The sequence below is a fragment of the Somniosus microcephalus genome, chromosome 34 (assembly GCF_052327205.1).
Source record: "Somniosus microcephalus isolate GS21.2 chromosome 34, FLI_Smic_1.0, whole genome shotgun sequence".
Classification (NCBI taxonomy): domain Eukaryota; kingdom Metazoa; phylum Chordata; class Chondrichthyes; order Squaliformes; family Somniosidae; genus Somniosus; species Somniosus microcephalus.
The window spans coordinates 17,507,812-17,533,908 of record NC_141020.1 but is presented as its reverse complement, the minus strand read 5'-3'; the positions used below and the strand labels follow the sequence as shown (position 1 = coordinate 17,533,908).

Sequence of the window (26,097 nt, the reverse complement as noted above, 5' to 3'; positions counted from 1 at the left end):
CATGTTCCCCTCCCCATGTTACCTTTGTTCACCCTTCCACTGGCACTTTCAAAGCAACAGCAGGAGCTGCAACACACGTCCATTTACCCTTTCCCACACTGCCACCGAGGGTAACAAACACTTGCTATACGAGAGAGTAATCCACAAATACCTCCTCCAATCTGATGTACATTGTTCATGGTGGGGCTACTTCTAAACTGGGGAGGCCAAATACCGATTTGGTGACCACTTCGCCCAACATCCCTGTTGTCTCCGCAAGTGTGACCTTGATCCCCATGAGGCTTGCCACCTTTAGCTCTCCCTCCCATTCCCACTCCGACCTCACCACCTTTGGCCTCGTACACTGTCCCAACAAAGCTCACCACAAACTTCGGGAGCAGCATCTCATCTTTCAGCTGGGGACTCTGCTGCCCTTTGGTCCGACGACCGGCTCCAGCAACGTTAGCGGTGTCCTCCATTTTCTCAGCAGCGGGGAGCTCGTGATGCGGGGTGGGTCTTTTGGTCCCCAAGGAAAGGGTAAGACTGTTCAAGGTTTGGTGAGGAGAACCTTCAGGAGAACAGAGTGCTGGCCAGGGTGTGGATCTTCTTGGCCCGGGCAGATTCACTGGGTTTCACTTGCACTTTCAGCTTTAATTTCAGACTGGTTTCATTTGAGCTCATTTCATTCCCTTTCCATTCTTTAATTTACATTGTTTGCATTCCCCAGCTCACTGACGATCTTTTACATCATCTAATAGCCTATTCACCCTCCTCTGGTGACTGGCGTATCTGATGTTCACACCTACTCCTTTTCTTTCACCATTTTGGCTGACCTGACAAAAATGCCCATTTATCTTTCAGCCTTTAGTTCTCGTGAAAGGCTTTCATCCAAAATGTCATAACTGGGCCTTTCTCGTTATAGATTCTGACTGGCCCGCATTTCCAGGCTGGGTGCATGCTTGTCTTGAGTGAGCTGTTGCCAAGGTACGTACACACAAGGTACTTTGAACAAACATTACAAGGACTCGCAAAGACTAAAAGAATTGTTTTTATTAATACTTTATAGCTGTAACACAAATAGTGTCGTTTTATGCAGTGCGGGGATCTTCCAATAATTCAACAAGTCCAAGCAGTTGCTCGTACACACTAACCACGAACACATTCCACATTTCACTAACCATTCATTCTTGGGAAAACTAATAAAAAAACTGCCCTTGTACTGGAAAACATACGAATTCCATTTCACGGGTCACCACACGTTACAGCGTTTAAAAAGGAAACAAAAGCAAAAAAACACCTGAAACAAAACCAGATACATCAAAAGCAGTGATCAGCCTTGTTGTGTCCGTTCCCAGCGCAGCATCTTGTTAGGCAGTCGAGAAACACAGCTTCAGTGTGAAGAGGTCAGGCCCATCTGTTAAATTTAAAATTTTCAGAAAATTCAAGGAAAGAAAAATAGAGACACATTCAACATTAGTAGGCAATGTGGCCATCAAATCTTACTGATGCCCAGTTCTGTAACAACACATCTATGTGTGAGTGCATTGACTGAAGTCCAGAACAGTTCCCTAGTGAGTGCGGCACAGTGGGCTAAAGCAGCAGACTGGCTGGAAACATGCCTGAAATTCCCCCCCACAGAGGTTTTTGGCTAATTTTTTTCCCTACTCCTGGCTCGACAGACACCTTTGCACAGGGCCCACTCCTAAGCTGCTCACCACCCCCCTCCAGCTGGCTGCCAGTGCGTACCACAGGACATCCAACCAGACCTCTCCTGCGATCTACTTCTCCCTCTCCATCCCAACAAAGATGCTACAGCCTCTGTGCTGTATCTTCCTGCTCGCTGCAGCTCAGATTAGTAACCGAGTGGATTGCGTCTCCAAACTCCACCCCATCTATCTATCTGGCACACTGAAGCTTAGTCTCAGTGCACACTCACTGCCCTCTCCCCAAACAAGGGAATTTTGTTTTCCATCAGTTTACTCTCCTGAAGACACCGACTGATACACTGGAGTACATTCCATGGGCCCCAGCAGGCCCTTCAAATCCCACCCCTTCGTGAAACTTTACATACAGTTTACAGCACAGAAACATGCCATTCGGCCCAACGCCGGTGTTTATGTTCCACACGAGCCTCCTCCCACTCTCCTTCAGATCTAACCCCATCAGCACATTCTATTCCTTTTTCTCTCAAGTACTTATCTAGCTTCCCTTTAAAGGCTAAATGCTATTCACCTTAATTACTCCCTGTGGTAGCAAGTTCCACATTCTAACCATTCTCTGCTTAAAGAAGTTTCTCCTGAATTCCTGATTGGATTTATTAGTGACTATCTGATATTTATGACCTAGCTTTGTGGAAACATCATCTCTACGTCTACCCTATCACCCCTTCACAATTTTAAAGACTTCTATTGTGTCGCCCCTCAGCCTTCTCTCGGCTAGAGAAAAGAGCCCCAGCCTGTTCAGTCTTTCCCGATAGTTATAACCTCAGTTCTGGTATCATTCCTGTAAATCTTTTTTTGCACCTTTCTAGTGCCCCTCTCATTTTTTAAGCTTAAATACCAACACGCCCTCCCTCTCACCTACCACTGCCTGCAGTCAAATCCCATTACGAAAGTCAGCAGCAGATTACATCAGTCAAAGGGCAAAAATGTGGGATCGGAAATAGGTTGCTTGCCCAATGGTTTAGGTTCCATACATCAACAGATTAGCTATGAATAAGCAGCCCCCAAATAATATTTGCAAGGTTCAGAATCGTTTACAGCGGCTAGGTTAGCACTACTGTACTAATGTTATACTTCATTAAAAACAACATACCGGGATTTTTTAGCCTGTAGTGATTAAGCATAACCAACGCCTCGAAAGCATCGCTCTTCGTTTCATATTCCAGGAGGCCAGAAGAACTCTTCTCACCTACAAAAGGAGAATTTGGGGGCGTTAACATGAACTTTTTTGGTTTCAATTGGATAGATCTAAACTCCATTTCTGACATCTTGTATGGATCAAGAAAAAAGTGTAGCAACATCATAAATCTGCTGCTCCCAATCAGGAACTTACTGCTTTTCAGAAATAATCCAAACGAATACCTGTCCACTAAACATACTGCCACCTAATGCACCAATACAGCCCATTACTTAACACTCAGTGATGGTCTCCATGTAAGTGGACAGCAGCCTTGAGATATCGCAACTGAATTACCCCAAAATGAGGCATTTCCAAGGTTTACACTATGCTTGGAACTCAGTACATTCATTTCAAGTTTCCACTATGGTTCTTCATGGGGGAAATGAGAGAAAACATGCATTTATATAGCGCCTTTAACGTAGTAAAACGTCCCAAGGCGCTTCACAGGAGTGTCATAAAACAAACTTTGACACCGAGCCACATAAGGAGATATTAGGGCAGGTGACCAAAAGCTTGGTCAAAGAGGTCGGTTTGAAGGAGCGTCTTAAAGGAGGAGAGAGAGGTAGAGAGGCGGAGAGGTTTAGGCCGGGAATTCCAGAGCTTAGGGCCCAGGCAACAGAAGGCACGGCCGCCAATGGTGGAGCGATTAAAATCGGGGATGCGCAAGAGGTCAGAATTGGAGGAGCGCAGATATAGAATAGAATCATAGAATAGTTACACGGCACAGGAGGCCATTCAGCCAGTCGAGCCTATGTCGACTTTCTGCAAGAGCATTTCAGCTTGTCCCACTCCCTGCAAATGTTTTTCCTTCAGGCACTTATCCAACTCCCTTTTGAAAGCCGTGATTGAGCCTGCCTCCACCACCCTCTCAGGCCGTGCATTCCAGATCCTAACCACTCGCTGCGTAAAAAAGATTTTCCTCATGCCGCCTTTGGTTCTTCTGCCAATCACCGTAAACCTGTGTCCTCTGGTTCTCGACCCTTCCGCCAATGGGAACAGTTTCTGTCTAGATAGAAACCTCATGATTTTGAACACCTTTGTCAAATCTCCTCTTAACCTTCTCTGCTCCAAGGAGAACCACCCCAGCTTCTCCAGTCTATCCACGTAACTGAAGTCTCTCATCCCTGGAACCATTCTTGTAAATCTTTTCTGCACCCTCTCTAAGGCCTTCACATCCTTCCTGAAGTGCAGTGCTCAGGAATTGGACACAATACTCCAGTTGAGGTCGGACCAGTGTTTTATAAAGTTTCATCATAACGTCCTTGCTTTTGTACTCTATGCCTCTATTTATGAAGCCCAGGATCCCGTATGCTTTTTTAACCGCTTTCTCAACCTGCCCCGCCACCTTCAACGATTTGTGCACATATACCCCCAGGTCTCTCTGTTCCTGCACCCCCTTTAGGATTGTACCCTTTAGTTGAAATTACCTCTCCTCGTTTTTCCTACCAAAATGTATCACTTTGCACTTATCTGCATTAAATTTCATCTGCCACGTTTCCAGCCATTCCACCAGCCTATGTCCTCTTGAAGTCTATCACTATTTTCTCCTCACTATACTTCCAAGTTTTGAAATAGTGCCCTGTACACCCAAGTCCAAGTCATTAATATATATCAAGAAAAGCAGTGGTCCTAGTACCGATCCCCTGGGGAACACCACTGTGCACGTTCCTCCAGTCCGAAAAACAACCGTTCACCACTACTCTCCGTTTCCTGTCACTTAGCCAATTTCGGGGGTTGAGGAGCTGGGGAGATTACAGAAATAGGGAGGGGGGAGACCATGGAGGGATATGAAAAGGATGAGAAATTTAAAATCAAGGTATTGCTTAACCGGGAGCCAATGTAGATCAGCGAGCACAGGATTACGGGTGAACGGGACTTGGTGTGAGTTCGGACACAGGCAACCGAGGCTTGGAAGACCTCAAGTTTACGTAGGGGAGAACGTGGGAGGCCAGCCAGGAGTGCGTTGGAATAGTCAGATGAGCTGAGGCAGAGGTGAAGACGGGCGATGTTACGGAGGTGGAAATAGGCGGTCTTAGTTGTGGCGCGGAAGCTCGTTTTAGGGTTAAATATAACACCAAAGCTGTGAACAGTCCGGTTCAGCCTCAGACAGGTGCTAGGGAGAGGGATGGAGTCAGTGGCTAGGGAATGGAGTTTGTGGTGGCGACCGAAGAAAAAGGAAATCATGTTCAATTTATCTACGGGAAAGCATCTTTTATTTCTTGACTTGTTCCATTACCACCCCCTTTTGCCTTGGACTATCATCCCTTTTGTTATTTAATCACTCTTACCCTCCGCCCCATCGCAAACCTTCCCCTTTGTTCGTTCCTCTCCCCGGCTCTGTACTTGCTTAAAAACCTAATAGCTAACACCTTCCAGTTCTGATGAAAGGTCATCGACTTGCAATGTTAACTGTTTCTCTCTCCACAGATGATGCTTGACCTGCTGAGTGTTTCCAGCATTTTCTGTTTTATTACAAGTAATATGGGTGGCGATTCTGGTTTTTAAAAAAAAAAAGGTTCTCCTTTATCGTAGCATTTACAATGAAAACCGAACACTAACGGAACCGCACAAAAATGACATTTCAGAATAGAATATATCTGTTTGAGCATCAAGGACAAATAAACATTAACGCAGGATACTTCAGCAACTGCCACATCAGTTGTGCCGATTTGTTCTGCTTCCTCACTTTAACCAATTTTTCCTCAAGTTTAAATAAAATAACAGTGTCTCCCCCATACAGGAAAGAAGTGATAACTCTCCCTTTCACACTGAAGAGTTAACGGTATAGTTATTCGCTTCAGGAGATCAATTAAGAGCAGATAAACTAATAGCTCGATAAGCACGTCTTTTATGGAGTGGCGCATACAGATCGAATTCCATGTTTGTGGCAAGTTAAGTGGCCTCAGCTGGCGTGGATGTTAAAGAGCTACTTTTAGCCTGTGTGCCTCCGGCCTGAGTAGGGTAGAAATTAAGACAGGGTTTTTTTTTTTTTTTGCTCGATTGCCAGTGAACTCTTTTGGAAAGCACTCATGTCGATGTCAAGAGGAAAGAAAAAGACTTACATTTATATAGCGCCTTTCAGGATATCCCAAAGCGCTTTACAGCCAAAGAATTACTTTTTGAAGTGTAGTCACTGTTGTAATGTAGGAAACCCGGCAGCCAATTTGCACACAGCAAGCTCCCACAAACAGCAATGTAATAATGACCAGATCATCTGTTTTTTATGCTGTTGATTGAGCGCTAAATATTGGCTAGGGCCCCGGGGATAACACCCCTGCTCTTCTTCGAAATAGTGCCATGGGATCTTTTATGTCCACCTTAGAACTCAGACGGGGCCTCAGTTTAACGTCTCATCCGAAAAACGGCACATCCGACAGTGAAGTTCTCCCTCAGCACTGCGCTGGAACGTCAGCCTGGATTTTTGTGCTCAAGTATCTGGAGTGGGACTTGAACCCACAACCTTCTGACTCAGAGGCGAGCGTGTGCTACCAACTGATCCACGGCCGAAAGGACCAGACACTGGAGTGATGCTCTCCATAGATGAATAGACTGCCAGTGCCAGATACACACAGACTAAAGCACAGCAAGTGTCACTGCGTTTTCGGAGAGAAAGGAAGAATATTGGCTTAAAAAGAGGGGAGGGGATGTGGCCTGCTGTTGGTTGGTACGGACATGGCCTGCTGTTGGTTGGTACGGACATGGCCTGCTGTTGGTTGGTACGGACATGGCCTGCTGTTGGTTGGTACGGACATGGCCTGCTGTTGGTTGGTACGGACATGGCCTGCTGTTGGTTGGTACGGACATGGCCTGCTGTTGGTTGGTACGGACATGGCCTGCTGTTGGTTGGTACGGACATGGCCTGCTGTTGGTTGGTACGGACATGGCCTGCTGTTGGTTGGTACGGACATGGCCTGCTGTTGGTTGGTACGGACATGGCCTGCTGTTGGTTGGTACGGACATGGCCTGCTGTTGGTTGGTACGGACATGGTCTGAATCAGCATCAGCAGCAAAACAGCCTGGGATGTGGGTCTGGTTCTAAATCAGGCTCTGCAACACAGTGTAGCTAGGAGACATTGGCTGGAGGAATGCCAGACAGACTTTCTGTGGGTGCGTTGTGCCTTCTGCAAGTGCGCTACTTTTGGTTACATGTGCATTTTATTCCAGCAATGCTGTTGGTGACAAACTATGACTAAAGATGGAACTGGAGAGCCATGTGCATGAAATGCCGGGTTTGGAGCCGAGTGGTTTTTATTTTGAGTAACATAGCACGGTCTGATCTGACATCCACTGTTCACTAGCTAAATCAAGGCCCACAGAAAACAGGCTGCCATTGTTCCAATGGCTCATTTGTTAAGGAGCATGTACGAGGGTCATGAATCCAAGTTCAGCTCCTGCTTTGTGCCAAGTTAGCCGATGATAGCGGGGATGTTACAACCATGTACCTAAAAAAAAACTGCTACGGTTCCCCATTCCATGTCATGAAAGTGTGCACGTGGACAGCATTGGGCCAGAATGCTCACCACAGTTGAATAACATGCCGAGATGAAGAATGACCACTTGGGATGAGCCCTTATCACTGTTTTGGGGGGGGGGGGGGGGGTTCTGGGCGAGAGGAGGAAGCAGAAGACAACCATGCAGTGTTAACAGCGAGGAAGGCAGGAGCTTCTGACAGTTCCATCTTTAGTCATAGTTTGTCACCAACAGCATTGCTGGAATAAAATGCACATGTAACCAAAAGTAGCGCACTTGCAGAAGGCACAACGCACCCACAGAAGGTGGTTTCAACCCTCACCTCCGACAGCAGGAACACCAGGTGACCTGCCAGAGGTAAAGGCAGTCAAAACACATGCCTTAAACATCCCTGCCTGCCCACGTGCAGGCGAGAGAGAACAGATTTATAAAGGAAAAGGAAGGTGGCACTCAACAGAACAGTCACCGATTTTAAAAGTGCCGAAACACATTTTCATCTCACTGGCTGTTACAGGATCTGCCGGGCAATACCGACAGGGGTGGTTTCCTTCACAAACGTTTCTGTAATCCTAACATTCCACACGGTCATCGACTCGGATCAGCCAGATTGCTCGCAGTTAACGAACTGCCAGACAGATCCCATGAGCTAGCAGAGTCTCTCTCCCTCTAATCAAGACCTTTATTCCTCGATTTTAAAATTCTCATCCTTGTTTTCAAATCCCCGCATGGCGTCGCCCCACCTAATCTCTCTAATCTCCTCCAGCCCTATAATCCCCCCTAGACCTCTGCGCTCCGCCTATTCTGGCCTTTTGAACATCCCCGATTTTAAATGCTCCACCACTGGCGGCCGTGCCTTCAGCTGCCTAGGTCCCAAGCTCTGGAATTCCCTTCCTACATCGCTCCACCTCTCGACTTCTCTTTCCTCCTTTAAGACACTCCTTAAAACTTACCTCTTCGACCAAGCTTTTGGTCATCTGCCCCAACATCTCCTTATATGGCTTGGAGCCAAAAAAAATTGATAACAGAAGATAGGAGCAGGAGTAGGCCATTCAGCCCCTCGAGCCTGCGCCACCATTCAATGAGATCATGGCTGATCATCCAAATTCAGTACCCTGTCCCTGCCTTCTCCCCATATCCCTTGATCCCTTTAGCCTTAAGAAATATATCCAACTCTTTCTTGAATATATTTATTGAATTGGCCTCCACCGCCCTCTGTGGTAGAGAATTCCACAGGTTCACCACTCTCTGGGTGAAGAAATTCCTCCTCATCTCAGTCCTAAATGGCTTACCCCTTATCCTTAGACTATGACCCCTGGTTCTGGACTCCCCGGCCATCAGAAACATCCTTCCTGCATCTAGTCTGTCCAGGCCTGACAGAATTTTATAGGTTTCAATGAGATCCCCTCTCAATCTTCTAAACTCCAGTGAGTATAAGCCCAATCGACCCAATCTCTCCTCATACGTCATTCCTGCCATCCCAGATATCAGCCTGGTGAATCTTCTCTGCACTCCTTCCATGGCAAGAACGTCCTTCCTCAGGTAAGGCGACCAAAACTGCACACAATACTCAAGGTGTGGTCTCACCAAGGCACTGTACAACTGTAGCAAGACATCCTTGTTCCTGTACTCGAACCCTCTTGCTACGAAGGCCAACATACCATTTGCCTTCTTAACCACCTGCTGCACCTGCATGCTTACCTTCAGCGACTGGTGCACAAGAACACCCAGGTCTCTTTGCACTTCCCCTTCTCCCAATCTATTGCCATTCAAATAATAATCTGCCTTCCTGTTTTTGCCACCAAAGTGGATAACCTCACATTTATCCACATTATAGTGCATTTGCCATGTTTCTGCCCAATCACCCAACCTGTCCAAATCGTACTGGAGTTTCACGACATCCTCCTCACAGCTTACCCTCCCACCCAGCTTTGTGTCGCCTGCAAATTTGGAGATATTACATCCAATTCCCTCATCCAGATCATTAATATATATTGTGAACAGCTGGGGTCCAAGGACCGATCCTTGCGGTACCCCACTAGTCACTGCCTGCCACTCGGAAAACGACCAGTTTATTCCAACTCTTTGCTTTCTGTCCGCCAACCAGTTCTCTATCCAAGTCAATACCTTGCCCCCAATCGCATGTGCCTTAATTTTGCACGCTAATCTCTTATGTGGGACCTTATCGAAAGCCTTCTGAAAGTCCAAATACACCACATCCACTGGTTCTCCCTTATCTATTTTATCTGTGAAGCGCCGTGGGACGTTTTATTATGTTAAAGGCGCCATATAAATATAAAGTTGTAAATGCAAATGTAAAATCTTTCATGAGTGACTGAGACAACTCAATCAGGCTAGCAGATTTACTAGGGCGCTGTCTGGTATGAGAAAATACAAGCTTGAAGGCAGACTTGGAAAAACTGGGGCTTTTTTCATTAGCTCAAGTCTTTCTAGTGTTTAAAATGATGGGACAGTGGTAGACAGAAGCAGATTGTTTCCAGTAGTTGATGCGTCTAGAAAAAGAGGCCATAGATACAAGACTAAATACAAGAGGTTAAGAACAAAGCAAAAGAAACTTCACCGCACAGTCGGGAGGCTGTGGAATTCACTTCCGGAGTCAGTACTGTAACTAAGTCAACATTCAAGATTAGATAAGTATTTTTTTTCATGGTCTGATGGAACTTTCAGGGAAATTTTACACAGAATTTACAGCACAGAAACAGGCCATTTGGCCCAACTGACCCGTGCCAGTGTTTATGCTCCACACGAGCCTCCTCCCACTCTACTTCATCTCATCCATCAGAATATCCTTCTATTCCTTTCTCCCTCATTTACTTATCTAGATTTCCCTTAAATGCATCTATATTATTCACCTCACTTACTCCTTGTGGTAGCGAGTTCCACATTCTAACCACTCTCTGGGTAAAGAAGTTTCTCCTGAATTCTTTATTGGATTTATTAGTGAGCGTCATGTATTTGTGAATATAGTTTTGGGCTCCTCCATAGGTAGAAACATCTTCTCTACATCTACCCTATCAAACCCCTTCATAATTATAAAGACCTCGATTAGGTCACCCCTCAGCCTTCTCCTTGCTAGAGAACAGAGCCCCAGCCAGTCAGTCTTCCCTGACGGTTATAACCTCTCAATTCTGGTATCATCCATGTAAAACTTTAGATGAAGGAAAAGGAGCTAAAAGGACATGGCAACAGGATTGGTGAATATGATTAGGGCAATATGCTCATGTAGAGGGTAAAGGCCAACACAGACTGGTTGGGCCAAATGGCATGTTTTCGTGTTGTAACTGCTATATATCTCTATGTCCATAGGCACTGAGTGCATTAGATTGTGATGCACCTCCCCAGCCATTCACTCTCTCTTCTCCGGGCATGAACTCAGAATCAGTCAGTCAGTCACTGGAGCCATGTGGTCCCACATCTCATACAGGAGATCGCAGCCTCGCTGGAGATGACAAACAGGAAGTAGTTCTGACGAGTGAATGCTACCATTCCATGCCAAATAGCGACCTACTTGGGATGAACATTAAGTCCCCCACTGGGGAGTCAATACGAGATGGATCGGGTGCCTGGTACAGAACTAATACTCATGCAGCTTCTCCCCATTGACTCATTGTTACCAATGACATGAAGTCTACTCTCCGCTCACCACTCAGTGAACTGAAATTTAAATGATTAGGCACTAAATGAAGATTTGTTTCATATCCAGTTCTGGCTAAGATTGAGAAGCCAATATTCGTTTTTCTTTTAATTACGGAATTATATTAAGCCTACGTGACTCAGCACAGCTTCAAGCCGACATACACGTGGAGCAGTATCGATCTCCCAGCCACTGGCTGCCGCAATAATTCTCGGACCTAATCTTTAATCTACACAATAGCAGCTATGATTTATTTTGGAGAAATGAACTATCTTGCTAAACACGATTAAAATCACTAAAGAGATGGTACTCGGTAAAATAATGGGACTTAAGGCGGATAAATCCCCCGGACCCGATGGCCTACATCCTAGGGTCTTGAGGGAAGTGGCGGTAGGGATTGTGGATGCATTGGTGATTATTTTCCAAAACTCCCTGGACTCAGGAAAGGTCCCGGCAGATTGGAAAACTGCTAATGTAACACCCTTATTTAAGAAGGGAAGTAGACAAAAAGCTGGAAACTATAGACCAGTTAGCCTAACATCTGTGGTTGGCAAAATATTGGAGTCCATTATTAAGGAAACAGTAACAGAGCATTTGGATAAACATAATTTAATAGGACAGAGTCAGCATGGTTTTATGAAGGGGAAGTCATGTTTGACAAATTTGCTCGAATTCTTTGAGGATGTAACATACAGGGTGGATAAAGGGGAACCAGTGGATGTAGTGTATTTGGGCTTCCAAAAGGCATTTGACAAGGTTCCACACAAAAGATTACTGATCAAGATAAAAAATCACAGGATTGGGGGTAATATACTGGCATGGGTGGAAGATTGGCTATCTAACAGAAAACAAAGAGTTGGGATAAATGGTTCGTTCTCGGGTTGGCAATCAGTAACTAGTGGTGTTCCGCAGGGGTCAGTGCTGGGACCCCAACTCTTTACAATCTATATTAACGATTTGGAGGAAGGGACCGAGTGCAACATATCCAGGTTTGCCGACGATACAAAGGTGGGAGGGAAAGCAGTGAGTGAGGAGGACATAAAAAACCTGCAAAAGGACAGACAGGCTAAGCGAGTGGGCAGATGGAATATAATATTGGAAAGTGTGAGGTTATGCACTTTGGCAGAAAAAATCAAAGAGCAAGTCATTATCTAAATGGAGAGAAACTGCAAAGTGCTACAGTACAAAGGGATCTGGGGGTCCTGGTGCATGAAACACAAAAAGTGAGTGTGCAGCAGGTGATCAGGAAGGCCAATGGAATCTTGGCTTTTATTGCAAGGGGGATGGAGTATAAAAACAGGGAAGTCTTGCTGCAGTTATACAGGGTATTGGTGAGGCCACACCTGGAATACTGCGTACAGTTTTGGTTTCCACATTTAAGAAAAGATATACTTGCTCTCGAGGCGGTTCACTCGGTTGATTCCGGAGATGAGGGGGTTGACGTATGAGGAAAGGTTGAGTAGGTTGGGACTCTACTCATTGGAATTCAGAAGAATGAGAGGCGATCTTATCGAAACATATAAGATTGTGAGGGGGCTTGATCAGGTGGATGCGGGGAGGATGTTTCCACTGATGGGTGAGACTAGAACTAGGGGGCATAATCTAAGAATAAGGGGCTGCCCTTTCAAAACTGAGATGAGGAGAAACTTCTTCACTCAGAGGGTAGTAAATCTATGGAATTTGCTACCCCAGAGAGCTGTGGAAGCTGCAACATTAAATAAATTTAAAAGGGAGATAGACAGTTTCCTAGCTGATAAGGGAATTAGGGGTTACGGGGAGAAGGCAGGGAAGTGGACGCGAGTCTAGATTCGGATCAGCCATGTTCCTATTGAATGGCGGAGCAGGCCCGAGGGGCCGTATGGCCTACTCCTGCTCCTACTTCTTATGTTCTTGTCACTAAATAAAGCCATTATTTTTGCAGCTGGATTAAGCACAGAAATCCCCACATGTTTATAATGTTGAGTTTCTTTCAGCAGTGAGCGGGTCACTGGCTGCTTTTATACTGGGGCTTTTTTTTTTGTTTTTTTTTTTTGAAGAGGGTTCAAGCACCGACTCCTGACACGTGGATCTCAGTCGCAAGCCCGGAGTAAACTCGCTGGATTCGCGAATGCCAGCAACACTGGATTTTAAAACTCACCTCAGTGAATGCACAAGTTTACACTGGGTTTGCCACTGTATATTGAAAGCAACGCTCCCGCTAGGCCGCACAGCGGTCTGGAGATCCCGCGCAGGCCGCTCACCGGCTTTTAAAATGGAAGAAACCGCGCATGCATGAAAATCTGAATGGGCCCACGCAGCCAGTTAAAGGGACCGCACACAAAAAAAGGGAACATTGATTGGAAGCCTGCATATTATTCCCCCCCCACATTAAACCCAACATAAAGGCAGCTATAAAAACACACTGAACTCTTGGCTAAAGGCACTGGCAAACATTTTTGCCATGAAAGAGCAGTCAGTGACAACCAATCGCTAGGAGAGTTTTCAAATCAGTTGGTGTATCGGCAAGGTTGTGTGTATTCATGCTAAAAAGGTGCTATTGAAATTACACAAAGTTGTGCCAGGAAACAGGGTGCCCAGTGCTTTTAGGGGCGGGCAATAAATTCAGCCTGGCCAGTGCCTCACACATTCAAGTAAAGAAAAAACTTACACCGCAGACTAATGCTGATGGCAAACTGGCGCCGTAAATGGCAGCTGCACACCAACAAAAGACAGCTTGGCGCCTTTGACAATAATTCAAACAGCGTGACAACCACACCCAGCCATCCCAATACTGTACAACTGCAGTCAGAGGTGGACACTATTTTGGTCACCAGTGGATGAAGGACTTGCACCTAACCGCCGTACAGCCAGCAAAGTGGCTGCTTGTGTGGATCTTCCCCAACCACCGGGAAAGGGACTGTAGCCAGAAAGCTTGCAGAAAAGGCTCCGCAAAATAAACTTGGAGGTTTCTACAGCATTGGAGCTGGAAGCCAGGGCTGTATTGCTGCATTTTTTCAGTATAAATACAATTCAAATAGCGTGACAACCACACCCAACCATCCCAATACAACTGCACAAAAGACATTTCCCAGCAATCGAGTAATAAAGTAGCTTGAAACTCCATAAATGGCCAACTCACTACAATAAACAAAAGGATCAAAGCCGTAATTCACTCGAAGCCTGCTGGCTTCATAAAATATTTGAACATTGCTTCTGGCTTTAGAAGTAGTTTGGATTACTAAATACTTGTTGCTAAAAGGGCTCCTCTTTCCATTAACAAAATAAACTACACCATAAGCTTACATCCTGCAAAAGGAGTCATTCGGCAGTGATCTTGGGTTAGATGAGTTACAAATATTATGAGCTTTGCTCTTTCGTCTTGGTTGAACCACTCCAGCGAGATTTCAGCCTTGTAATCACATCCAGGTGACCAGTCTCCATTAACAACCATCACCTCGATTGCACTTTTGCCTCCGAGTTAGGTGTAGGTTCAAGCCCCACTCTCGGACTGACAATCGCCCGCGCCTCACACACGGTTAAAAAAGAGATGGCGGCCGCACAAGTCTCTCTCGCTCTCTCCGCCTCGGTTGTTTCCCGCGGGCAGGGGATCGCCAGTTCCACATCAGAGATGGCACAGGCCTCTGAGCAAATAAGAAACCCAACCTCTCAGACGGGAGCAGGAGTTGGAAAACTTACTTATATAGCTATGAGGAAAGATTGGATAGGCTGGGGTTGTTTTCTTTGGACAGAGGAGGCCGAGGGGAGATTTAATTGAGCTGTACAAAATTATGAGGGGCCTAGGTAGAGTGGATAGGAAGCACCTATTTCCCTTAGCAGGGGACATAGATTTAAAGTAATTGGTAGAAGGATTAGAGGGGAGTTGAGGGGAACTTTTTTCACCCAGAGGGTGGTGGGGGTCTGGATCTCACTGCCTGAAAGGGTGGGAGAGGCAGAAACCCTCATCACATTTAAACAGTACTTGGATATGCACTTGAAGTGCCGTAACCTACAGGGCTACGGACCAAGAGCTGGAAAGTGGGGTTAGGCTGGAGAGCTCGTTTTCAGCCGACACAGACACGATGGGCTGAATGGTAAATTTCTATGATTCTATGAAATATGAAAAAAAAAGGAATTCCTCTGAGCGAGACAGTGGCCCTTGGAATCAGAAATCTAATCAGAAATGCAGAGCTGGTTTTAATACAACCAAGTTTTATATGCTCCACAACATTTGTAAACCTCGATCTCCTGTATTATTGCACATGGGGAGTTAATAGAGGATTGGACCAGGAAGTGTAGCTATAATTCAGGCCCCACTTTCAAGTCACAGATTCTATCCTTATTTTCATATCATAGAACAGCACAGCACAGGAGGCGGCCATTCGGCCCTTTGAGTCTGCGCTGGCTCTTTCGAAGAGCAATCCAGTATTCCTGCAATTTTTTCTCCTTCAAGTATTTATCCAATTCGCTTTTGAAGCCTACTATTGAATCTGTATCCACCACCCTATCAGGCAGCGCATTCCAAATCCTAACCACTCGTTGTGTAAAAAAGTTTTTTCCTCATGTCGCCTCTGGCTCTTTTGCCAATCACCTTTAATCTGGGCCCTCTCGTGATCGGCCCTTTAGCCATTGGAAACACAGAAACATAGAAGATAGGAGCAGGAGTAGGCCATTCGGCCCCTCGAGCCTGCTCCACCATTTAATGAGATCATGGCTGATCATCCAAATTCAGTACCCTGTCCCTGCTTTCTCCCCATATCCCTTGATCCCTTTAGCCTCAAGAAATATTTTAACTCCTTCTTGAATATATTTAATGAATTGGCCTCCACTGCCTTCTGTGGTAGAGAATTCCACAGGTTCACCACTCTCTGGGTGAAGAAATTCCTCCTCATCTCTGTCCTAAATGGCTTACCCCTTATCCTTAGACTGTGACCCCTGGTTCTGGACTCCCCCGCCATCGGGAACAGCCTTCCTGCATCTAGTCTGTCTGTTCCTGTTAGAATTTTATAAGTTTCAATGAGATCCTCTCTCATTCTTCTAAACTCTAGCGAATATAAGCCTAATCGACCCAATCTCTCTTCATACGTCATTCCTGCCATCCCAGGAAACAGGATCATTATAGATTTCTACGCCCACACTGATGATTGAAACTGCATACGCAAACTGGTCATGCTGAACGAACATTGGTCCCGATATTTATGGGAAGGGAGCGGGAGCAAACGTCAGCGGCCGGGAAACACAGTGGTCCTGTTGACTTTAACTGCAGGGCTCATCTGAATTTAAAAAACTCAGTTTCCTGCACGGCAGTCAAACTAAGAATTTAACCCCCTGCTCGCACTGCCCACCCTGGAGTTTGGGGGGGGGGGGGGGGAAATGCCACCCATTGTCTGCCAGTAGTGGCATAGGCAGCACCTACACTGTCGAGCGAGTGTATTTACAGCCTAGCAGGAAACTTTCACTATAAATATGGGCATTGGATCTTCATGGAAAAAGTTGACAGGAAATGTGTGCAGATGCAAGAAAATTATTATAGAACTACCTATATAAATTTGTAACGAAATCCTTGCTCATTACTGACCCGAGATCGTGAAGATTACTGAAAGCGGCAATTGTAGAATTAATTTGTAGCCGACACCCATTTCAGAACGTATTAAAATACCGTGTCCCAATAAATGCTGGTGTACACACCCTCCTCCCCACCCCGATGGGAATCCGCCCTTACACCAGTTTCCAGCAGCACGAATTAAATGGTTTACAAATAGTAAATCTTTATTAATCCAGATCACTGGATTAAAATTACACGATCAGCTATCATCTGTAATCCATCACATCCTACTTCCCCACCCCACCCGCCAGGTAAATACTTAAAACTCAAATTCCACCACAGGAAAACAGACGCTATTGGGAAAGGGAAATGAAGTTGGGGCCTACCTTGATTTCCTTTTGATCCAGCTGGAGCAGGTTGGAAAATGCCAAAGACCATGAAAGAGAGCACACAACATTTAGTCAACTGCAGGCTTTCCCCCTCCCCTCCTACCCAAGAGAATTCATATACAACCTACAGCACATAAGCTATTACACAAAACTACAGTGCCAGGCAAGTGTGAGAAATAATTCCTACTAAGGGGACATCAGCAATGCTCCCGCTAGGGTGCAGTGCGCCTGGCCGCACAGTAATCTGAAAGGTCACACGCAGGCCGCTCACCAGCTTTTACATTGCAAATACTGCGCACGCGCAGAAATTTAAAGGGACCACGCATTAAAAGAAACCGGCTGTGCAGAAAGCGCAGCTTACAGGGAACGTTGGACATCAGGTCTGTGCATTTCGGGAAACAAATTTACTAAGATAACATGAGAAGAGTTTCTTTTGTCAGGTTTATTTAAAGATCCTAATTCTTCAATGCACACGAGCTAAAATACAGCAGGAAACTGCCCAAAAGTAGAATGCAGATAGTTTCCTCAGTTGTCTAGTAGATGCATTGCAACAAATCTCACTTCATATCTATTGCATTTGCTCCATTAAAGTGCATGGACACAGAGCCTTCTGTGGAGCACGGAAAAGAAAAACTACAGAGGATTGGGGCAAGTGCACTGAAGTTCCCCTTTAAAAACATTGACAAGTGCATTTATGAACTGAAAAAAATAAAATCGCAAAAGTCCTTAGAGATCTATTTAATGTTCATTTTTTTTTTTAGATTCATAGAAACTTACAGCACAGAAGGAGGCCATTCGACCCATCGCCCCTGCGCCGGCTCTGAAATTAATTTGTAGCCGACACCCATTTCAGAACGTATTAAATTACCGTGCCCCAATAAATGCTGGTGTACACACCCTCCTCTCCACCCCGATGGGAATCCGCCCTTACACCAGCTTCCAGCAGCACGGATTAAATGGTTTATAAATAGTAAATCTTTATTAATCCAGATCACTGGATTAAAATTACACGATCAGCTATCATCTGTAATCCATCACATCCTACTTCCCCACCCCACCCGCCAGTTAAATACTTAAAACTCAAATTTCACCGAAGGAAAACAGACGGGCCCAGAAATTCGGGTCCCAACGCGTGAGCACGCACGGGGTACTCACGCGTAGGCCCAACGAAAGTGCCGGTTTCGTGCATGCACTGCGCATGCGCGGGAAACCGGCAATTCCGTTCCCCTGAAAGAAGGGGTTAAGAGGTAGAACACGTGCGCGGGAGAGGCTGCGCGTGCGCATCGAACTTGCGTTTTTTTGCCGGGAGGCCTGCTTTTAACAAGGTAAGTGGTGAATTAATTAAAATGAAAACATTTTTTCCCCACAGGTTTATTATTTTTAAATACATTAAAGAAAGGCAAGTTTATTTTTAGCACTTAGAAAATGTAATTAATTTTTTCAAAAATTTAAATTATTGTTTAATTAGTTATTTCATGTAATTTATAGTTATTTTAAAAATGTGATATTAAAAAAAAATTTTTGTGAAGATTTAGTGATGTTTTGGGGCTTATAGTATTTATAGGTTTGACAGCTCTTCCTGTCAAACTTATGAATGAAGCATTCCCTGCTACCATTGGCTCTCCATGGCCCACGTGATCCCAGGGGACGCATCGAACTAACTGCGCCCCTGGGATACGCAAGCACTGCGCGCCAGCAGTTGGAGGGGGCCCAGGATCGGAATCCCACGAGGCTCACAGCTCAACGGCCGGCGCGCTAGGTAAGTGCAGGTCGGGGGCATGCACCCGCGGGAAGCCCCCGACCCGAATTTCTGGGCCACGATATTGGGAAAGGGAAATGAAGTTGGGGCCTACCTTGATTTCCTTTTGATCCAGCTGGAACAGGTTGGAAAATGCCAAAGACCATGAAAGAGAGCACACAACATTTAGTCAACTGCAGGCTTTCCCCCTCCCCACCACCCACCCAAGAGAATTCATATACAACCTACAGCACATAAGCTATTACACAAAACTAGTGTGCCAGGCAAGTATGAGGAATAATTCCTACTAAGGTGACATCAGCAATGCTCCCGCTAGGGTGCAGCGCGCCTGGCCGCGCAGTAATCTGAAAGGTCCTGCGCAGGCCGCTCACCGGCTTTTACATTGAAAATACTGCGCATGCGCAGAAATTTAAAGGGACCACGCATTAAAAGAAACCGGCCGTGCAGAAAGCGCAGCTTACAGGGAACGTTGGACATCAGGTCTGTGCATTTGGAGAAACAAATTTACTAAGATAACATGAGAAGAGTTTCTTTTGTCAGGTTTATTTAAAGATCCTAATTCTTCAATGCACACGAGCTAAAATACAGCAGGAAACTGCCCAAAAGTAGAGTGCAGATAGTTTCCTCAGTTGTCCAGTAGATGCATTGCAACAAATCTCACTTCATATCTCTTGCATTTGCTCCATTAAAGTGCATGGACTCAGAGCCTTCTGTGGAGCACGGAAAAGAAAAACTACAGAGGATTGGGGCAAGTGCACTGAAGTCCCCCTTTAAAAACATTTCGACAAGTGCATTTATGAACTGAAAAAATAAAATCGCAAAAGTCCCAGAGATCCATTTAATGTTCTTTTTTTTTTTTTAAGATTAATAGAAACTTACAGCACAGGAGGAGGCCATTCGGCCCATCACGCCTGTGCTGGCTCTCTGAAATTAATTGTAGAATTAATTTGTAGCCAACACCCATTTCAGAACGTATTAAAATAACGTGCACCAATAAATGCTGATATACACACCCTCCTCGCCACCCTGATGGGAATCCGCCCTTACACCAGCTTCCAGCAGCATGGATTAAATGGTTTACAAATAGTAAATCTTTTATTAATCCAGATCACTGGATTAAAATTACACGATCAGCTATCAACTGTAATCCATCACATCCTACTTCCCCACCCCCCGCCCCCCCGCCAGGTAACATAGAAACATAGAAGATAGGAGCAGGAGTAGGCCATTCGGCCCTTCGAGCCTGCTCCGCCATTCAATGAGATCATGGCTGATCATCCAAACTCAGTACCCTGTCCCTGCCTTCTCCTCATATCCCTTGATCTCTTTAGCCTTAAGAAATATATCTAACTCCTTCTTGAATATATTTAATGAATTGGCCTCCACTGCCTTCTGTGGTAGAGAATTCCACAGGTTCACCACTCTCAGGGTGACGAAATTCCTCCTCATCTCAGTCCTAAATGGCTTACCCCTTATCCTTAGACCCCTGGTTCTGGACTCCCCCGCCATCGGGAACATCCTTCCTGCATCTAGACCTGTTAGAATTTTGTAAGTTTCAATGAGATCTCCTCTCATTCTTCTAAACTCTAGCGAATATAACCCTAATCGACCCAATCTCTCTTCATACATCATTCCTGCCATCCCAGGTATCAGTCTGGTGAATCTTCGCTGCACTCCCTCCATGGCAAGAACATCCTTCCTCAGATAAGGTGACCAAAACTGCACACAATACTCAAGGTGTGGTCTCACCAAGGCCCTGTACAACTGCAGCAAGACATCCTTGCTCCTGTACTCGAATCCTCTCGCTATGAAGGCCAGCATACCATTTGCCTTCTTAACCGCCTGCTGCACCCGCATGCTTACTTTCAGCGACTGGTGCACAAGGACACCCAGATCTCGTTGCACTTCCCCTTCTCCCAATCTATTGTCATTCAGATAATAATCTGCCTTCCAGTTTTTGCCACCAAAGTGGATAACCTCGCATTTATCCACATTATACTGCATCTGCCATATCGGCCAACCTGTCCAAATCATACTGGAGTTTCTCTGCATCCTCCTCACAGCACACATGCCCACCCAGCTTTGGGTCGTCTGCAAACTTGGAGATATTACATCTAGTTCCCTCGTCTAGATCATTAATATATGTTGTGAATAGCTGGGGTCCTAGCACCGATCCCTGCAGTACCCCACTAGTCACTGCCTTCCACTCGGAAAAAGACCCGTTTATTCCAACTCTTTGCTTCCTGTCTACCAACCAGTTTTCTATCCAAGTCAGTACCTTACCCCCAATCCCATGTGCTTTAACTTTGCACGCTAGTCTATTATGCGGGACCTTATCGAAAGCCTTCTGAAAGTCCAAATACACCACATCCACTGGTTCTCCCTTATCTATTCTACCAGTTACATACTCAAAAAATTCCAGTAGATTAGTCAAGCATGATTTACCTTTTGTAAATCCATGTTGACTTTGTCCGATCCGGTCACTGTTTTCCAAGTGCGTTATTACATCTTTCATAATGGACTCTAGCATTTTCCCCACTACTGATGTCAGGCTTACCGGTCTATAATTCCCCATTTTTTCTCTACCACCTTTTTTAAATAGTGGGGTTACATTAGCTACCCTCCAATCCATGGGAACTGTTCCAGAGTCTATAGAATTTTGGAAGATGACCAGCAATGCATCAACTATTTCTAGGGCCACTTCCTTAAGTACCCTAGGATGTAGATTATCAGGCCCTGGGGATTTATCGGCCTTCGATCCCATCAATTTCCCTAACACCATTTCCCTACAAATACTGATTTCATTCAGTTCCTCCCTCTCATTAGACCCTATGTTCCCCGACATCTCTGGGAGGTTATTTGTGTCCTCCTTTGTGAAGACAGAACCAAAGTATGTATTTAATTCGTCTGCCATTTCTTTGTTCCCCATTATAAATTCCCCTGATTCTGACTGCAAGGGACCTACGCTTGACTTTACCAATCTTTTTCTCTTGACATACCAGTGGATGTGGTGTATTTGGACTTTCAGAAGGCTTTCGATAAGGTCCCGCATAAGTAAATACTTCAAAACTCACAATTCCACCGCAGGAAAACAGACGATATTGGGAAAGGAAAATGAAGTTGGGGCCTACCTTGATTTCCTTTTGATCCAGCTGGAGAGGTTGGAAAATGCCAAAGGCCATGAAAGAGAGCACACAACATTTAGTCAACTGCAGGCTTTCCCCCTCCCCGCCCACCCAAGTGAATTCATATACAACCTACAGCACATAAGCTATTACACAAAACTACAGTGCCAGCCAAGTATGAGGAATAATTCCTACTAAGGTGACATCAGCAATGCTCCCGCTCGGGTGCAGCGCGCCTGGCCACACAGTAATCTGAAAGGTCCCGCGCAGGCCGCTCACCGGCTTTTACATTGCAAGTACTGCGCCTGCGCAGAAATTTAAAGGGACCACCCATTAAAAGAAACAGGCCGTGCAGAAAGCGCAGCTTACAGGGAACGTTGGCCATCAGGTCTGTGCATTTGGAGAAACAAATTTACTAAGATAACATGAGAAGAGTTTCTTTTGTCAGGCTTATTTAAAGATCCTAATTCTTCAAATCACATGAGCTAAAATACAGCAGGAAACTGCCCAAAAGTAGAATGCAGATAGTTTCCTCAGTTGTCCAGTAGATGCATTGCAACAAATCTCACTTCATATCTATTGCATTTGCTCCATTAAAGTGCATGGACACAGAGCCTTCTGTGGAGCACAGAAAAGAAAAACTGCAGAGGATTGGGGCAAGTGCACTGAAGTTCCCCTTTAAAAACATTGACAAGTGCATTTATGAACTGAAAAAAATAAAATCGCAAAAGTCCTCAGAGATCCATTTAATGTTCATTTTTTTTTTTAGATTAGTAGAAACTTACAGCACAGAAGGAGGCCATTCGGCCCATCGCGCCTGTGCCGGCTCTCTGAAATTAATTGTAGAATTAATTTGTAGCCAACACCCATTTCAGAACGTATTAAAATAACGTGCACCAATAAATGCTGGTGTACACACCCTCCTCCCCACCCCGATGGGAATCCGCCCTTACACCAGCTTCCAGCAGCACGGATTAAATGGTTTACAAATAGTAAATCTTTATTAATCCAGATAACTGGATTCAAATTACACGATCAGCTATCATCTGTAATCCATCACATCCTACTTCCCCACCCCCCACTTAAATACTTAAAACTCAAATTCCACCGCAGGAAAACAGACGATATTGGGAAAGGGAAATGAAGTTGGGGCCTACCTTGATTTCCTTTTGATCCAGCTGGAACAGGTTGGAAAATGCCAAAGACCATGAAAGAGAGCACACAACATTTAGTCAACTGCAGGCTTTCCCCCTCCCCACCACCCACCCAAGAAAATTCATATACAACCTACAGCACATATGCTATTACACAAAACTAGTGTGCCAGGCAAGTATGAGGAATAATACCTACTAAGGCGACATCAGCAATGCTCCCGCTAGGGTGCAGCGCTCCTGGCCGCACAGTAATCTGAAAGGTCCCACACAGGCCGCTCACCGGCTTTTACATTGCAAGTACTGCACATGCGCAGAAACTTAAAGGGACCACGCATTAAAAGAAACCGGCTGTGCAGAAAGCGCAGCTTACAGGGAACGTTGGACATCAGTTCTGTGCATTTGCAGAAACAAATTTACAAAGGTAACATGAGAAGAGTTTCTTTTGTCAGGTTTATTTAAAGATCCGAATTCTTCAATGCACACGAGCTAAAATACATCAGGAAACTGCCCAAAAGTAGAACGCAGATAGTTTCCTCAGTTGTCCAGTGGAGAAAAAAAACGGGGAATTATAGACCGGTAAGCCTGACATCAGTAGTGGGGAAAATGCTAGAGTCCATTATAAAAGATGCACTTGGAAAACAGTGACAGGATCGGCCAAAGTCAACATGCATTTACAAAAGGTAAATCATGCTCGACTAATCTACTGGAAATTTTTGAGGATGTAACTGGTAGAATAGATGAGGGATAACCAGTGGATATGGTGTATTAGGACTTTCAGAAGGCTTTCGACAAGGTCCCGCATAAGAGTCTAGCGTGCAAAGTTAAAGCACATGGGATTGGGGGTAAGGTACTGACTTGGATAGAGAACTGGTTGGCAGACAGGAAGCAAAGAGTTGGAATAAACGGGTCTTTTTCCGAGTGGAAGGCAGAGACTAGTGGGGTACCGCAGGGATTGGTGCTAGGACTCCAGTTATTCACAATATATATTAATGATCTAGACGAATGAACCAGATGTAATATCTCCAAGTTTGCAGACAACACAAAGCTGGGTGGGCGTGTGTGCTGAGAGGAGGATGCAGAGAAACTCCAGTACGATTTGGACAGGTTGGGTGATATGGCAGATGCAGTATAATGTGGATAAATGCGAGGTTATCCACTTTGGTGGCAAAAACAGGAAGGCAGATTATTATCTGAACGGCAATAGATTGGGAGAAGGGGAAGTGCAACGAGACCTGGGTGTCCTTGTGCACCAGTCGCTGAAGGTAAGCATGCAGGTGCAGCAGGCGGTTAAGAAGGCAAATGGTATGCTGGCCTTCATAGCGAGAGGATTCGAGTACAGGAGCAAGGATGTCTTGCTGCAGTTGTACAGGGCCTTGGTGAGACCACACCTTGAGTATTGTGTGCAGTTTTGGTCACCTTATCTGAGGAAGGATGTTCTTGCCATGGAGGGAGTGCAGCGAAGGTTCATCAGACTGATACCTGGGATGGCAGGAATGACGTATGAAGAGAGATTGGGTCGATTAGGGTTATATTCGCTAGAGTTTAGAAGAATGAGAGGGGATCTCATTGAAACTTATAAAATTCTAACCGGACTAGACAGACTAGATGCAGGAAGGATGTTCCCATGGCAGGGGAGTCCAGAACCAGGGGTCACAGTCTAAGGATAAGGGGTAAGCCATTTAGGACTGAGATGAGGAGGAATTTCTTCACCCAGAGAGTGGTGAACCTGTGGAATTCTCTGCCACAGAAGACAGTGGAGGCCAATTCATTAAATATATTCAAGAAGGAGTTGGATATATTTCTTAAGGCTAAAGGGATCAAGGGATATGGGGAGAAGGCAGGGACAGGGTACTGAGTTTGGATGATCAGCCATGATCTCATTGAATGGCGGAGCAGGCTCGAGGGGCCGAATGGCCGACTCCTGCTCCTATCTTCTATGTTTCTCGATGCACTGCAACAAATCTCACTTCATATCTATTGCATTTGCTCCATTAAAGTGCATGGACTCAGAGCCTTCTGTGGAGCACGGAAAAGAAAAACTAGAGGATTGGGGCAAATGCACTGAAGTTCCCCTTTAAAAACATTTCGACAAGTGTATTTATGAACTGAAAAAATAAAATCGCAAAAGTCCTCAGAGATCCATTTAATGTTCATTTGTTTTTAGATTCATAGAAACTTACAGCACAGAAGGAGGCCATTCGGCCCGTCGCGCCTGTGCTGGCTCTCTGAAATTAATTGTAGAATTAATTTGTAGCCGACACCCATTTCAGAACGTATTAAATTACCGTGCCCCAATAAATGCTGGTGTACACACCCTCCTCCCCACCCCGATGGGAATCCACCCTTACACCAGTTTCCAGCAGCACGGATTAAATGGTTTACAAATAGTAAATCTTTATTAATCCAGATAACTGGATTAAAATGACACGATCAGCTATCATCTGTAATCCATCACATCCTACTTCCCCACCCCCGGCCAGGTAAATACTTAAAACTCAAATTCCACCGCAGGAAAACAGATGCTATTGGGAAAGGAAAATGAAGTTGGGGCCTACCTTGATTTCCTTTTGATCCAGCTGGAACAGGTTGGAAAATGCCAAAGACCATGAAAGAGAGCACACAACATTTAGTCAACTGCAGGCTTTCCCCCGCCCCGCCCACCCAAGAGAATTCATATACAACCTACAGCACATAAGCTATTACACAAAACTAGTGTGCCAGGCAAGTATGAGGAATAATTCCTACTAAGGCGACATCAGCAATGCTCCCGCTAGGGTGCAGCGCGCCTGGCCGCGCAGTAATCTGAAAGGTCCCGCGCAGGCCGCTCACCGGCTTTTACATTGCAAATACTGCACATGCGCAGAAATTTAAAGGGACCACGCATTAAAAGAAACCGGCCGTGCAGAAAGCACAGCTTACAGGGAACGTTGGACATCAGGTCTGTGCATTTGGGGAAATAAATTTACTAAGATATCATGAGAAGAGTTTATTTTGTCAGGTTTATTTAAAGATCCGAATTCTTCAATGCACACGAGCTAAAATACATCAGGAAACTGCCCAAAAGTAGAACGCAGATAGTTTCCTCAGTTGTCCAGTGGAGAAAAAAAACGGGGAATTATAGACCGGTAAGCCTGACATCAGTAGAGT

General features: G+C 45.3%; 1 protein-coding gene across 25 annotated transcripts in view; it reads right to left on the bottom strand.

Annotated features, from left to right (window-relative positions):
* Nucleotides 1–1,011: 1,011 nt before the first annotated feature.
* Nucleotides 1,012–26,097, bottom strand: part of LOC147096834 (heterogeneous nuclear ribonucleoprotein L-like) — a 69,102-nt gene continuing 44,016 nt past the window's right edge. For 2 of the 25 annotated variants that reach the window (XM_085973485.1, XM_085973486.1), the window contains 8 exons: nucleotides 25,506–25,526; nucleotides 22,954–22,974; nucleotides 22,582–22,626; nucleotides 21,803–21,823; nucleotides 18,766–18,786; nucleotides 16,910–16,930; nucleotides 2,794–2,889; nucleotides 1,012–1,393 (listed from right to left, as the gene is read on the bottom strand). In XM_085973485.1, coding sequence (XP_085829611.1) covers nucleotides 1,347–1,393; nucleotides 2,794–2,889; nucleotides 16,910–16,930; nucleotides 18,766–18,786; nucleotides 21,803–21,823; nucleotides 22,582–22,626; nucleotides 22,954–22,974; nucleotides 25,506–25,526 — 293 coding nt within the window. In that variant the 3' untranslated portion in view covers nucleotides 1,012–1,346. Of the gene's footprint in view, nucleotides 1,394–2,793; nucleotides 2,890–16,909; nucleotides 16,931–18,765; nucleotides 18,787–21,802; nucleotides 21,824–22,581; nucleotides 22,627–22,953; nucleotides 22,975–23,069; nucleotides 23,342–25,505; nucleotides 25,527–26,097 lie in introns of those variants that run through there. The other 23 variants (XM_085973490.1, XM_085973491.1, XM_085973494.1 and 20 more) reach the window with 15 other exon arrangements.